Here is a 16,495-nt window from a genome sequence, read left to right as displayed (position 1 = left end):
GCGGGGCTGCAAACGTTCGCCTATCTGATTGGGGCTTTTCCTCAATATTAAGTAGCCCACACACAGTTCAGTCTCGCATCCTCTTCTTGCAAGTTAAGACTTCGCAAGTTTGATCAAGGCTGCAGTCTCGCCCTTTTCAGTTTGATATGGAAAACATACCGAGGACACGGGTAAATCTTCAAAGGGAACAGTGTACTTTATAACTTCATTCACATCACCCTGGCTACGTTGTTTCACTTTCTCAACAATAAAATGTATACATGATTTAAGGAACTGCCTATTTTCTTTTTAATATTAGCAACTTAACAGACAGCAGAAATGTTGAGGCGCCGTGCTGTATATATGAGCGTCATCTTCACTGTGTGGATATTTATAACAAAACGGAGCCGATAACAACTGCCTCCTTTCAATGTCAGTGAAAATACGAAACGCACCCTCTCTTTTGCTGAATATCAGTTTTAATAATCGATAATTATAAAAGTATAACATACAATAAGTTTATACATTGTAGGAAATAAAGGCAAGCGATCAGTCAATGTACCTGGATTAATCATTAACTTATCTTTGCGCTTAACCAAAACATGTTACCCGTGAACAAGTTACTTAATAGATTCCAATGACCAAAGTCAGGGAATTGGCCTATGTCGTTAGATAAAGACAACAACATGAATGAAATATCACGTTTAGCAAATATAGTGAGATTAGATCCAGCGGGAGATGCTTGATGAGCAGTCCGACAAGCAGAGCTCTCATCTGGGTAGAAATGCTGGAGCGCTTGCCCGAGAGTGTGTGTGTGGTCACGTGATGTGCGTTTTCAGCGTTTTGGTATGGACGGAGAGCTGTTTACAAACGCTGGGTAAAACGCGAGTGTGGACGCGGATCGTTTTCATTCTACAACGCCGTTTTAAAACTAAAACGCACTAGTGTAAACGGGGCCTGAAAAACAGCGTCGATACGTTTAGGGTCGTGTCCGAGTCCACTACATGCTTTCAGAGGTGCATCCAGCTCTGTGAGCTCATAAACTCCTCCAGAAACTTAACCTGGATGACAGAGGCTTTCAGCGGTGCTTCAGACTGAGACAAGCCGAGTTTGATGAACTGTTGTCGGTGAAGGCTGGAGGATTTCCCTCGGAACACCAACAACAGGTTCTACGTCACAATCACGCCCCCACAAGAGCAAGCTTCTGATTGGTTAACGCGGCGCGAATATACGCTGAAGTTCAGATTTTCGAAATCAAGAGATTCGCGCGAAACGCTCGTTAAGCACGTCAAACTCGCAAAACGCTCAATTCGCCCCGCGCCATTCGCGCAATTTGCGTCATTTGCGCCGCAGGATGTCTATTCGCGCGTTTGCATTGACTTAACATGTAAATCACTCGCGCTTGATGCACGTGCCGCGTTTGGTGTGAACGCAGCATCATGATTTGAAATTTTGTTTGAGAACATATTGCAATGTTTAACCATAAACTTTCCAAAACATTTATTATTTATTTGTGTTTTTATCTGTTAATTCAGTATAAAAATATTCAGACATACAAGATTACATTTCTAACCTAAAGAAAGATTAACTGCATATTTATATTTATATTATAGACGTGGGATTATAACCGGTTTCAAGGTTTACCGAGGTTTGGAAAAGTCAAGGTTTTAAAACGGTCAACGTTTTCTGTTATACTGTACCATTCAGAAGGTATACAGTTAAAGTCAGAATTATTAGCCCCACTGTTTATTTTTTTCCCGAATTTCTGTTTAACGGCGAGAAGATTTTCTCAACACATTTCTAAACATAATAGTTTTAATAACTTTGCTGTAATGACAGTAAATAATATTTGACTAGATATTTTTCAAGATACAAGCATTCAGCTTAAAGTGACATTTAAAGGCTTAACTAGGTTAACTAGGCAGGTAAGGATAATTAGGCAAGTTATTCCATAACAATGGTTTGTTCTGTAAACTATTAAAAATATATACTGTAGCTTAAAGGGGCTAATAATTTTGACCTAAAAATAGTGTTTAAAAATTAATAACTGCTTTTATTCTAGCCTAAATAAAACAAATAAGACTTTCCCCAAAAGAAAAAAAATATTATCAGACATACTGTGAAAATTTTGTTGCTCTGTTAAACATCATTTGGGAAATATTTAAAAAGAAAACTAAATTCAAAGGGGGGCTAATAATTCTGACTTCAACTATGTAATTTCTTTGTCTGTTTTGTATGTTTTTCACAACTATTTTATTGAGTTTTTTTTAGGGCAACCATATCTCCAGCAGAAATGGAACCTCCACATCAAAAGCTACTGTTTCAAAATATTTAAAATGTTTCTAGTAAAATAAAAAATAGTGTTTAATGGGGGGGACTTTTTTTGGAGCAGTACTCACAATACCGTGATATTTTTATCCAAGGTTATCATACGGTCAGAATCTTATACTGGCCCATGCCTAATATATACATTTACGATGAAGACTATTTTACATTAAATGTGTGTATCAAAATATTGATAGACATCCAGAAAATGATAAAGCACTGTATATTTTATTTTTACAGTATTGTTGCTTACTAGATTTCTCGTTGTTTGTGATTGGTTTATTATATTTTATGTAGATGTACTGCCTCACAAAATCATTTCAAGGTATCGAAAATTATGAAATCTTTCTAAACAGACTATTTATTTCATCTAATGAAATTATATATGCAATAATGGCAATATATATCGTAAAAAAAAATTTTCGCAATTTTTTTCAATATCATGCAGCCCTAGTACCATTCGTATTTTTTCAGTGGTTTAACTTGCAAATCATAACCGGGTTGAAGAATTTAAGGTATTCTGTTTGGATATATGTAGTAAAGCAAGATAAAAAAAAAAATAAAGAGTTGAAAAAAATTGTGATAAACAATAATCATGCTTTTTTCTCCTTTATTTTTGTTTGTCTTTTTTTTGTGTTTATGTTGATACTAGTAGCCCACCTGATTGTAAAATCACGTAGCAATTATGTGCTTTAAAACAAAAAACTACCACATTCAATTCAATATATCTAATATCAAAAATAAATTATGATATAAAACAAAAACATTTATAAATATTAGTCATTATTAAATGAAGATTTACGATGGTAATAGGTAAAGGATTTCTTAATAATAACATAATTGTTATATTATAATAGAACTACGCAATGACAACGTAAAATTACACTTCTTTTTATGATGCAAAACATTTTTCCCTTCAACAACTGGCACTGCACTGTAATAAACCTTTAATGATGGTAACAAAGTTGATCGTTAATAACTAAAAAATAAAATATATTAGAAATAAATGAAGCTAAAACAAGCCAAAACCATGTCAAACGTAAAAATAAATGCATTAGTAAGTTAACAAAACAGCTAAAAGTAGCTTCTGTTTCAGAAATCTTTGGAAATGTGGGGGAAAATGTCAGAACAGGCTAAACTATTGTTTACCTATACCTATAGTGGGTTATACTCTGCTACAGTGGCACCTCTGCCCAGTTTCATGCCCTTTGCAATCAATATACGCTAATTACGGTGGCAGGATACAGGAAAAGAGGAGACAGGAAGGGGCAGTTTTGTTGTTTTTGTTAAGTAGGCGTCATCTACCTGTGGTGCCGCTGTTCTGTTTCCTCCAGGTATTGGTGGTGGCTTTGCTGCTGCTGGTGCCCTTTTCCCCTGCCCTCACAGCATGCTTACCTGGCCTGCTGACCAGCGCGGCGGCCGTGGCGGCGTTCTGGAGCTGAGAGGAGGTGGAGAAGCTGTGGCTCACACGTGCGCCCGCATTCACCACCTGCTGCACGGTGCGGGACAGCTGGCCTGGAGTCTGAGGAGGAAAACGTGCCACGTGAAGTACACTTTTGATTCATGAAATCCTAATTAGAGAGAGTAACATTGTTCACAACCGGCGATAAAACAGAAAAAGACAATAACTTGTGCATAGAAGATGTCCACACGGAATCTGAGCATGTAGAAATCCACAGATTTTTAGCCCACTGTTGAGTCTTTTTATTGACTTGCGTAAATGTATATTTGTTCAGTTTTTTACATAAATTTTTTCAGAACTAATATTGTGTAATATGTAAATGTTGATAGAATTAATTTACCAACATGTTTCATTCATTCATTCATTTTCTTTTTAGCTTAGTGCCTTTATTAATCTGGGGTTGCCACAGTGGAATGAACTGCAAACTTATCCGGCATATGTTTTACACAGCGGATGCCCTGCCAACCCAACACTGAGAAACACCCATACACTTGCATTCATACACTTGCTTTGTTTACTAAACAAATGGATCTAATAGGACTTGCATTGTAAACTTAAAACCTGAAATAAGTAACTTTTATTTTTAGTTACAACACTGCCAAATCATTCAGATTACTGCTGTTTGTTCAAACTACCTATTAAAATGAGCTGAAACAACACAATTCTTGTCATATCTTTGGCCAATTTATTTGTTTTATGTTCAGTCCACTTAAATTTGTAAACCAATAAGTTAACTTAAGCATTTTGTGTTGGGACAACATGAAGGAATTGTGTTGGTTCAACTTCCTGGTTTTGCTTTGCATGGGATTGAATTAAAAGAGGGAAATGTTAACAATAGAAGTAATAATACGTGTTCAAAGTTAATAGAAAGACTTGATAGAGTTTAATCTTCACTTTAAAACTTTCATGTAATGCTTTGAGTTTTCTGATTACCACCTTGCAGAAGCACCCATACTTTGGGTGTTGGCAGCTTAATTTAATTATCAGTCATTTGACATGCATTTTTTGCAGCGTTTGACCATAAAGTTTATTGTGAGACATTTGAGCTTAAATGAAATAGATATACAAATGTATTTAAACTTTTATTTGATAAAATGTTGTTAGACCAACTCAACTGCATTTAATTGTGTCGCTTTGTATAAAGCGTCTGCTAAATGACTAAATGTAAATGTAAATAGTTTTTTTTTGCTGGTTCTAAACAAATGTATAGAATGAAAATTGAGTTAACCCAATGAGTTATTTATTTTTTATTCTGTGCAGAAATAGCAGAACATTTCAACAGATTCTGCCTGGCTCTGCTATGACTTATTGTTTAATCAAGTGGTAAAAAAAAATGTACTACTCTCCATGACCCACAGATTATCTGGTTTTATTTTTGTAAAAAGTATCAGTGAACCTCTCAATGTAGAGACTAGAATGTTGCCAAGATAGAGGATCAGACACATTTTGTGCAAAATTTCCCAACAATTTGCCATCTGTTTTTTTTTTTAAAGGATGAAAGAAATAAAAAAAGATGAGCGAAGATAAAGAAAAAGAAAGAAGAACAAGAAAGAAAAAGAAGAAAGAAAAACAAAGAAAGAAAAAAGAAAAAGAAAGAAAGAAAGAAAGAAAGAAAGAGAAAGAAAGAAATAAAGAAAGAAAGAAAGAAAGAAAGAGAAAGAAAGAAAGAAAGAAAAAGGAAAAAGAAATAAAAGAAAAAAGAAAGAAAGGAAAAAGAAAGAAAAAGGAAAAAGAAAAAAGAATAGAAAAAAGAAAAGAAAGATGGATGGATGGAAGGAAGGACAGATAGATTTTGGAAATGTGAAATACCAGAAAAACAAAAGGCAAAGTATGAGTGTCCTTTACCTGCTTGATGGTTGTGGTGTGGTAGTGACCCCTGTTGGTCTGCTGGGGCAGTGACGCGCGCACCTGCTTATACTGCGGCGACACCAGCACGTGTTCGGCTTTAATAACGGGCGAGGATGAGGAGGATGAAGAGGAGGTGGTGGTGGTCTTGGGTGAGGCGGCCTGCTGCAGAATGCGCTGCTCGATCTCCTGCTCCTGCTGCAGGGCTTTGACGAAGGCAGCCTTCAGTCGGCTGGTGTGCTCGGCCTTCAGCACCTTCTTTTGGTTGGAGCTCATGCAGTGCTCACACAGGATAGAGCCGTTGTTCTTCTCCTGCCTCCAGCGAGAGGTGAAGTCCGTCTGGCACTGGGCGCATGTGAAGGGTTCCTTGGGTGCCGTGTTGGAAGCAGAATCACTCTGTTGATGCTTACCTGGAGCAAAAACATGGTATTGTTATAGATTGTAAAGTTTCATAATACATAAACAGGGATCCCACTCTTTGATCAACAGCAGATTCAAGGATTTTTTAAAGTACCATCCATTTCAAAACAAGCGCCTTTGTTACTCGTTTTCATTGAATGGTGCGATTCAGTTCGGGCCACCTTTATCAGGCTTGTGTTTTCACTGCCATAGAGTACTAATGGTGCCCTCTTGGTAGGCATGGTGTACGACAAAGTTGCAGTCGACGTCATTCTCGCTCAAGAAAATGTTAAAAGCTGTACCGGTGGTCATTTTTTTTGCACATATAGGCTGACTTGTGTATAAATGTTATTAACTAACCTTTCTATGAACATGATTTGATTATGGCTGCAGATAAATGATGAGAAGTAACCTACTGTGAGGTCTGCGATTATATAAAATAACACATATGAAGCCTCAGAGTCTCTGAAAGCAACCCATTACAAAAACAAAAATACCCAAAACATACATTTAGGCTTTCATAAATGATACAAAACACACACAGTCACCACGAACATCTCATTTTTATTCTTCACAAGCACATGCAACGTGAACATCTTATTATTCTGAGTCCATAATAGTCCAAAATGCGATGATAATAATTAAATATGGCAGTTTGTTTATGATTTAGGTTGCTGAAAGAATCATTTGCTCTATGTTTTTTGGGCTTTTTTTGTTATTTCAGCAAATAGAGCTCTCTGGAGAAAGTGAAACTGCTCGCGCTTTTAGACGGCCTCGTAAACAACAACAGGACATACGACAGATGGCTCGTTATTATTAGTATATAGTATTACGATATATTGTCTCGGCTGTGTATTTAAGAATGGCTTGTCCTTTGTTTAATACTCCTGGCTTGTGCACAGGCTAGTGATGTTTCTCTGTAAACCAATAGTGTTTAGCTGTGTGTCTGGCTTCACCTTTTGGTATCCTTTCGTTGTGCTAGTTACCCTTTGGAAAGGGTACAGTACTTAAAATTTTACTTACACACAGAATCTGCACCCGCAAAAAAACATTAAAAAAACTTACATTATCCAATCTACTGATTAACTTGTGTATTTCTTTCGAAAATGTACATGTATATACTGCTTTTGATTATGCTATTGATTTTAACAATAGTATGGAATAAGGTGCAATTTTATTAAGATGAATTATGGGCAATATAATTTGTATAGAAATGTTTTTGTGTGTATGTATTATATGTGGGTGCCACTGTATCTTAGTTTAGCGAACAAGTGATTATAAATATGGATTTCCACTGTAAATCCTAAAAGTTGCAAATCTACATAAAATTGTGTTAAGGTTTCCGCTTCTACACTCTTTTTATTCCAAATATCACAACATTAAATGGTTTTTAGGGCTGCCACAGCCTGCACCAGACAGAAGAACACCAATGTTTACAATTAAAGTAGACAATTACTGATACTGATTTTAGTCATATTTATACTTAGTTTTCCAAACAAGTGATCAAAAATGGATTTCCAGCAAAATGTTTTAAATAGTGTGTCAAAACAAGCAAGCCCTAGTTGTATACATACACTTTTGTTCAACATAACCTTTCTTGAAAAATGTTTTAAAGGTTATTAAAAAACTATAACAACAACAGCCTGTCCAGGTCAGTGTCCTCAGCAGTAAATACACTTAGTACACCGAGTACTTTTGAACAAATGGTAAGGAAAATAAGTCAACCATTATGGTAAATAGAGTTTTAAAAATTACATTATTAAATAAAAAGTTAAAAGTTTTATTGAGATGAATTGTTGGTGATTGGATGGGTGTTGGCCAGATCAGGTAGTTATACTTGATCAAACCATAATGTATACCTTTTTTAAAAAAGATTTAAGACGTACAACACAATGTTTTAGTAAATTTAAGACTTTTCAAGGACATTTTAAGAATTTAAAATTGATTTTAAGAATCAGAGGTGTTGAAAAATCTACCCAACAGTGCTCACAAAGAAAGCCGAAAATTCTGATAACGTCACTTTTTTTTAAATGTCAGTACCAGAAGCTATAGAAATTAATACTTCTGACAACACTGCGTGTTATGAGACTGTACTCACTTTTAGCCAGCGTGTCTAGCAGGTTCTGGACGACCATTTCAAGCCCAACCAGGTAAATGAACTCATTATTGGCTGCTGAGGGCAGAAAATTGAGCTCTGGCGCTGGAGGTTTAGGAGGTGGGATCTCAAGCAGGGTTTTCTCCAGCTGTTTCCGTAAAGCAAGCTTAGCAGCCGCCTGTCGGCTAGCAGGAGAGTCATTGGCATTGGAAGAGCTGCTGCCCAAACCAGACTGAGAGGTCTTCAAACCAGTTGAAGAGGCCTGGATGTTCGAAACAGATGGAAAGTTTAGATCTGCAGCATCTATTAATTATACTGTAAAAAATAAATAAGCAAAATCAAATCAAATGACTTTTATTATCACATCATCAGCAGCACGTGTGCTATGATGACTGATGTGATGATAAAATTGATTTGATTTGATCATGTAAGTGATTTACCTGAGAGACCAGGACGTTTGCATTGCCTACACTGGCCACACGGATCAGGCCTTGCTGGATGATCCTCTGGCCCTGCACTTGCACAGTGGGTACAGATGTTCTTGTGCCCAGAAGTAGAGGAGGAGGACCGGAACCCGAGTGCTGCTGCTGCTGCTGCTGCCGTAAAGTAGCGATCTGCTGTGGGGTCACAGCAATGGGCTTTAACACAAACACCAAACATTAATTTAAAAATTAAATGACTTTTAGTGAGGAATCAAGCTGTAGCTGTGCATACCTGTGAGCCTCTGACTAAAGGTGGCATGACTACAGTGTTATGGGTGCTGTGCTTAGAGACCTGCGCTCCACCTCGAACCAGAGGAGGAGGAATGACTGTCCCTGAGTTTCGGTTGGAGACCTGAAAACAACATATGCATTCAAAGGAGTGTTTACATCACAGTTTTTAATGGTTTTGACAATTCTTACACAACAATGCCATTTTGTGGAACTACACACATTTTTGTAAACGATACAATTATTGCTTCCATCTAAACAACAAAACTGCAATTTGGGGAAAATGCAGATATGACATGTACTGTTTAATGTGTTTAGTATACTGACATCTAATAATAATAATAATAATAATAATTTGTTACATTTATATAGCGCTTTTCTGGGCACCCAAAGCGCTTTACACAATGGGGGGGAATCTCCTCATCCACCACCAGTGTGCAGCATCCACCTGGATGACGCGACGGCAGCCATTTTGCGCCAGACCACACACCACACACCAGCTGATTGGTGGAGAGGAGACAGAGTGATGATATGCCAATCATGATATGGGGAGGGTTAGGAGGCCATGATGGACAGAGGCCAGTGGGCAGATTTGGCCTGGATGCCGGGGTTAAACCCCTACTCTTTTTCGAAGGACATCCTGGGATTTTTAACGACCACAGAGAGTCGGGACCTCGGTTTAACGTCTCATCCGAAAGACGGCGCTCACTGAGCAGTATAGAGTCCCCGTCACTATACTGGGGTATTAGGACCCACACAGACCGCAGGTTGGGCGCTCCCTGCTGGCCTCACTAACACCACTTCCGGCAGCAACCTAGCTTTCCCAAGTGGTCTCCCATCCAGGTACAGCCCTGCTTAGCTTCAGTGGGCGACCATGTGAGAGTTGCAGAGAGCTAGCTGCCGGCTAGCAAGTACTCTACAAGTTGCTCTACAAGTACTTGCAGAGCAAAACAATGGTGGACTATAATACCACATGTGTGCAGATAAATATTGTGTTTTTAAAGTGACATTTCAGTGTACTGACCAGGGTTGCGTTTCTGAAAACCATTGTTAGCCAACTAAGGTCGCAAGTTCCACTGCTAAAAACATAGTTTGTTGATTTGGCATTTCCCAAATCCATCGTTCCAGCACATATTCGCAAACTCCGTGTCAAACTTGTTTGTTTCCAACTACACCTCTGGAGCTGTAGTTGGAAGCATAGTTCCTGGTTTTGTTCTATTCCCAGTCATCCCCCTATGCCCTATTCATTTAAAACATTCTAACATTTAAATTTGGAATGATTAAAAAAAACAAAAAAACTGTTTGCTTTTGCTTTTTTGTAATTTTTGCTTTCAAAGTATTTTTACAGTTCAGTTTAACGATCTTCATAATTGCGCTCCCTTTGCAGGGAGTGCGCCTAAATTTTGTCTGGTGCGCCTAAATTTTTTAATTTAGGAGCACCGGTGCTACCAAGAATGCATTTTCGAGCCCTGTATTAAATTTTTTTTTCCTGAGCATCATTACGTGGTCAGTGCTCCCAATACAAAGAAAATGTGTCCCCATAAATTCAACAGTGAAAAAAAAATCTTTAAATGACAGTAAAATAGGGTTGTGCCAATAGATGACAGTATCGTGTACTGACCATAGGCAACACACCACTTGTTCGCTCACACCACTTGTTGAAGGAATGTAGAAGATTCTCCTCGCAAGGGACTACAGTCGAGCAAATAAGCAATCTTGTTTCTCCCAGAATGATAGCAGATTTTCCTCTGATGACTCCTCTAACTGAAAGTTTGAACAATAATCTTGCACTTCATCCATTATTTTAGCCGTCTCATCATCCCATTCTGCTTAGCCCACTCTCTGCTTTTTTGCTGGTCTACTGCCATGTCCGCTACATCCACCCACAATTAATCAATGTATTTTTTATTACCCAACCCATGATTTACCTCCAGCGCCCGCAAATATACCCGCCATCAGCGCATCACTCTTATAGACTGAACAGTACTAACCTGTAGGGGTCCTTTAGTGGACGAGATGCTGCCCCGGACGAGAGGTGGAGGAGCAGCCACAGAATTGCTTGACTGCAAAACACAAGGGGTCAAAAAACAAAGGTTAATAACCTTGTTTACTAACATGGCACTATTTGGTGTTATATTATGTCTAATGGTCGGATTGTTATGACTGTTGAAGTTACCTTTTGCACAGCATCTTTTTGGATCTGACTCTGCCGGAGTTTCTTCAGCAGGACCAGTTTGGCCTCTTGCAGACGCAGCTCTTCTTGCAGCTGCTTGATGATGTGTGTACGTTCGGCCGGGCTGCTTTTCTACACATATCATAGAGAAAAAACAAGTGCCATTAGGAGGTAAACAAGAAATCTGATGTATATAGTCAATGCCAACTAGAGAAAAAAAAGAGAGATGGACAGACAGACAGACAGATATAGATGTGTTTTTAAAAAAAGTGGCATTACCATTAACATATCAGTATCAGTCTTCTTAAAAGTGTAGCTGACCCCATTCATACAAGGACTAGAAGGCTCATTGTCTGACAGAACAATGACATCATCATCTGGTGTCGAAGGTCGCTCTTTCTTTATGTCACTGAGAGGGACAGATAGAAAAGAAAGAGGGGTCAGGGATAAGAAAAACCCATTGATGTTATGTTCCACATTTAGAGTTCTCCTGTAAGTATATAGAACTTCTGCAGTATACATTATGACCAGTATGTACAAAATGGTCTGTCTGAATTAAATGCTCAGATGATATCGCACAATGCAATGAAGTTTATTCCAATAATAATACTATTAAAATATCTTGGCTAATTATTTGGCCTTCTTGTCTCTGAACTAATCCAAAAATCTGTAAATCTAATAAGGTTTAAAAGTTTATCATTCCTTTTGGGGATAAAAAAAAAATAGATTAACAAGTCGGGCGGGATACATTTTGACCGTAGTTTTTTGAAGCGTTCAGAAACATTAGGTAAGTGGGTAAGCTTTGCTTTTTTGTATTTTTGTTTATTATTTTAGGGAGTATATTTTATTGGCGTCAACTTCCCTGAAGATTTCAGTTTCTTTTTTACATTTTTATTTTCTTTGGTAAGTTAAGTGGAGATGTTCTAGTTTATGTAGCTGTTGGTTTTGTTTAGTTCTTTGCTTTGGCACCACTGCAGCTCCTTTTCCCACTGTAATTTTGGTTTGGTTATATTTCTGTGATGCTAATTATTTTTAAATGCACTGTACAAAGCTCATATATGACCTTTGGTTGGCTTTATCATTTTTCCTTATAGGTTGATATCACATGACGTCATTGATGATGCGCGAGACTCAGATGCAGGGCAGGAAGTGATTCTTCTGCATAGAAATCGCTATCACAACATCAAAATATTTGTTTAATGTTGTTTATGTCAGCAAAAATAAGAAATTTAAAATAGCTTTTAAAGTCTTCCAAAAGTTTTTATTCATAAAGGGGGAAAAGTTCAAGAAACTGGCTGAAAAAAAAGAAAGAAAAGGCGGCATGTAATAGACATTCATTTAATGCATCCATGTGTACAAAATCTTTTTTGAACGAGATAATTCCTTTGACAACACCAATAAAGATTATATACAGGACTAGCTATGTGTATAAATATTTTATGTGTCATAAAAATTAGATGCAAACACCACCACACATACAAAATCCAGGAAAATATGAATAAAGTACTCTGCCGTGTAATCGCTGCAATGAAATCGCCGTCTTGTTTTGCAATAACCTAGGTCTTTACTGGCGTTTGGTGGAATAAGCAACCATAAATTTACCGTTTATATGTGCAGCAGCAGCAGTGAATATTTGTTGATGGCAAGTTCATTGATAGAAAAAAAAAGAGAAAAATGGAACCCTTGCAACAAAACTAGACTGTTATTATTGTTGAGCACTTTCCCCCTTTCAAAAATAAATAAATTATAATGTAGACTATGCGTCCACGCTTTTGTATGCTTTCATCTGTTATTTCGTGATATCTGTAAGATACCCGCATGAGGAAAATCTATAGTAATTTATAACAAACATGTTTTTGAACCACATGGTAAAGTGTATAATGTGTGCAACTCTTTGTTAATAGTAAACTGATAAACTTTAATAAATACTGTAATGTTACTGTAAATTATGTTGGCACATTGTGATGACGTATAATTATAGCGTAGAGACCTGAAGCCTACTGAATAATTGCGTTTATTACTACAGTTTTGGCGTACCACAGCAACAATATAATTACTACGACAGTTTAATTAAAGTAATTATATGCTACCAAACACTATAGTATTTCCTATAGTATTTTTCATGTAGCGTAATAGCTTATACAGTATATTCCGCCTGGATGCAAATATTTTTTAGTTTAGTAGAAAACTCGGTTCTCTTCTTGATATAAGCATCATGCCAAACATATGTGCTTGTTTTCTATTTATATCTCCTTTGAAATATGCTATAAATCGCAAAATTACAGACTTTCCTCTATGTCTCCCATTCAGTTTTTTTACTTCCTGCCCTCCATCTGAATTTCACACGTCACTAGAACCACATGATTGAAAACAACCTATAGAGAAATAAATTAATTGAACGTTAAGATTGTCCTTGTTTATTTCAATTCATTTTCTTCAGTAATAATATAATTTATTAGACAACTTATTAAATTATAACATATATATTTATTATTAACTGATCACTTATAACTTCATTTAAGTTATTTTTAAGTACCAGAGGCTTCTAATTATTATTATTATTATTATTATTATTATTATTATTATTACATTCTCTATTTATTTTATTCAATTCATGTTTATTTCTATAGCGCTTTTACAATGTAGATTGTGTCAAAGCAGCTTAACATAAATGTTCTAGTAAATTGACAATGTGTCATTCCAGTTTTCAGAGTTGAAGTTAAGTTTAGTTCAGTTCAGTGTGGTTTATATTTCACTGCAGGATATTCAAACACTGAAGAGCAAATCCACCAATGTGCAGCTTAACAAGTATCAAACAAAGCAAGCCAATGGTGAGGAACAAACTTTACCAAATGATGGATGTAAAGGAAAAAAACCTTGAGGGAAACCAACCTCGTGAATGGCGTGACCATTTATTACTACTGATATTTTTTTAAACAACCTAACGGTGCGGGACAAACAGTAGACACAAAAAGCTGATTTAAAAGCGATGATTATAATTGAACATGTAAAAAAAGGGTATAAATTCAAAGCGCTGCTCATTCAAGTATAAAAAAAAAACACTGTGTATACTACTTCCCCAAAACTACCTTTCCTGCACTGTCCACTAGAGGTCCTCCTACGCCCACCATTTGCACATTTTGTAAACAAACACTTAAAGGAGTCACTCCTCAAGGAAGCTCCATAAGAACTTTCAAAATGCCACTCAACACAAAAACAAACCATTTTTCAAGAAAGATTAGACTCATAACACGCTCCAAACGCAAATCAGCTCTAACCACCGAAAGCTGAGAGTGGTGTCATGTTGACGACTCTTAAGGACAGTAGTGCTTCACCCAGAGCGGGTCTACAGCCCCTCCTAAGGGACCAAGGAGGAGGAGGGGGATGGGATGGCTAGCGGCCAGGCTATTGTGTGCACTCCGTCCTCAACTTTCACGGCAGGCAAGCCGCTCGCATATCAACAAAGACACCCTCTTTCATGCTTCGTCCATTGGTAGGTCCAAACTGGAGAGTGTCGGCAGGGGCAGCTGGGAAATCTAATTGAGGCTTTCAGCTGCTTGTATAACAGGACATTACTAAGATCAATGGAGAAATCAGCTTCTTGTGTGTACAAAATGATTCTTAAAATGTGGTGATTGAGTCTAAGGGTTGGGGTTTTGGAGTCTTTCTGATACTGGTTCAAGTAGTTTCTGACATACTATTTATATTGACATGCTCATGGTTTAGAGTGTCTGGTCTCTAACCATTCCAGAGCAGAAAAGTTTTGTTAAACTCTAATACTAACTCTGCTCTTCTCAAAAAGAGACAAGTTATGCTTAGGGTTAGTAGGAGTAGGGGTAAAGAAAAACTGACGCTATGGCAAGTGCATTGCATTCCCCAGTATGTCCAAACATGTAAAAATGTGTACAATAGAGTGACTCGGCTACTGACAGAGATGAATGAAATCAAGGGATTTATTTCCTCAAAAAGAACCAATCAGAATACTAGCAGTTGCTAGTCTTTCAGGTAACTGTGCACAACAACAAAAGTTCTAAAGTGCTTTGAGAAACATTGAGATGAACAATGTTTGTTTTTAGACTGGTTATAGTGAGGTAAACAACACGTAGCGGGATTATGTCACCGTCCCCCAAGTCGGTAGAAACACGTGGCCAGTTTGTGACTGGCTCCAGTTTGTTTGGTCAAAAAAACAGGCTTTGCCTTCAGAATAAGAACCATTCTGATAAACAATTACAAGTCATTCTCGTTCCTAGATACAACTAAAGTTCTTTTACTACTTGCATATTTTATCACTCTGTAATGTTTTAATTCAGACTGGTGAAATAGTAGCATGCATACAATGCTAGGTTGGTCAAAGTGGTGATGTTCCAAGTTGCTTTGGTTTCGACACACACTAGCCTAGATCTAAAGAGTGCTTTAAGGCCTACAAGTCATTGCTATTCAAATAGAGGGTTTTACACCTGTAGAATGTCTGCTTGTCTCTGAAACGGGGATTAAATCTTACATTGTTTGCTTTCTCAAGGATTTAGAATTTTTTTTGAGGTATATTGGGATAGGACAGTACTGAGACAGCAAGGAAAGGGAGATACAGGGACGAGGGATGGGATTAGCAAAGGTTCATTAGCTGGGGCTCAAACCCAAGACACCCAAAAGCAACAACGCTATATGTTGGCGCACAGCCTGCAAGGCTATTGACAAACAGCAGTTGTGTGCGTTTATTGTGGCTTTGATTACATTAGCACTTAGATTACCATTTTGAGCAAGGGTTTAATGGTATTTTTAGGCATTTTAGACAGACAATTTTTCATTTAATTTTACTCCACGATTTTTCTGAGGCATTAGCAAAACAAAAGTTGCTGGTTTTTGCACAATATAAACAACTTGTTCCATGTTATGGTAAAGCCTGTCTTGTCCTGTTAGGTCACATTGCTTTCTCACCACAAACAAACCGCTCCAATCATCTCCATTCTTGAGTCGACTGTTTTGGCCTGGATCAGAGCATGCTCACAAGTGTTCACATATGCCTAAACAAACTGTGCTAAGTGAGAAAATGAGGCAGATTCCAAAACAACAAGAGGATGACTCTGGTCTTCCCTGCTCAAATATTTGGCCACATACAAAAAAGATATGCGTTTAAGTAACTCTGTGGCTGGCAAACAAGTTAATAACACTAAACATAAATCAATGCACAATGACATTATGCGCAGTGCATTAAAGAGTTGTCTGAGAATTCACGCACGTTCTTGTTCTTAAACACAAGCGCATGTGCCCAGGTCGTTGCCAAGGACACAATCCGAAAACAAAACTATAAAGAATGCTAGAAGTCTGTCTGCCTGATGCATATTGACTTTTAAACTTAATTACTAATGATTGCTTTGCAGTTTTTAATTGTGGAATTACATTTTCACATAATCTTACAGCTGTATGTTTTATAAACCATTTCAATGCGGTGATGTCATTGGCCCATGAACATTTCCTGCTTGTTATTAAACCATTTCATAACTATAACA

At 37.3% G+C, this 16,495-nt stretch overlaps 1 protein-coding gene across 15 annotated transcripts in view; it reads right to left on the bottom strand.

Annotated features, from left to right (window-relative positions):
- gatad2ab (GATA zinc finger domain containing 2Ab) overlaps positions 1–16,495 on the bottom strand; it is a 68,703-nt gene that overhangs the window by 2,598 nt on the left and 49,610 nt on the right. For 3 of the 15 annotated variants that reach the window (XM_087302526.1, XM_087302531.1, XM_087302530.1), the window contains 8 exons: positions 11,268–11,397; positions 10,992–11,120; positions 10,807–10,878; positions 8,820–8,939; positions 8,546–8,743; positions 8,109–8,367; positions 5,612–6,021; positions 3,610–3,826 (listed from right to left, as the gene is read on the bottom strand). In XM_087302526.1, the coding sequence (XP_087158652.1) occupies positions 3,610–3,826; positions 5,612–6,021; positions 8,109–8,367; positions 8,546–8,743; positions 8,820–8,939; positions 10,807–10,878; positions 10,992–11,120; positions 11,268–11,397 (1,535 nt within the window). 15 annotated transcript variants of the gene reach the window in all.

The sequence above is a fragment of the Danio rerio genome, chromosome 22 (genome assembly GCF_052040795.2).
Source record: "Danio rerio strain M-AB ecotype USA chromosome 22, GRCz13ab, whole genome shotgun sequence".
NCBI classification, from domain to species: domain Eukaryota; kingdom Metazoa; phylum Chordata; class Actinopteri; order Cypriniformes; family Danionidae; genus Danio; species Danio rerio.
Note: the sequence above shows the minus strand (reverse complement) of the source record. Positions and strands in the feature narration are given on the sequence as shown.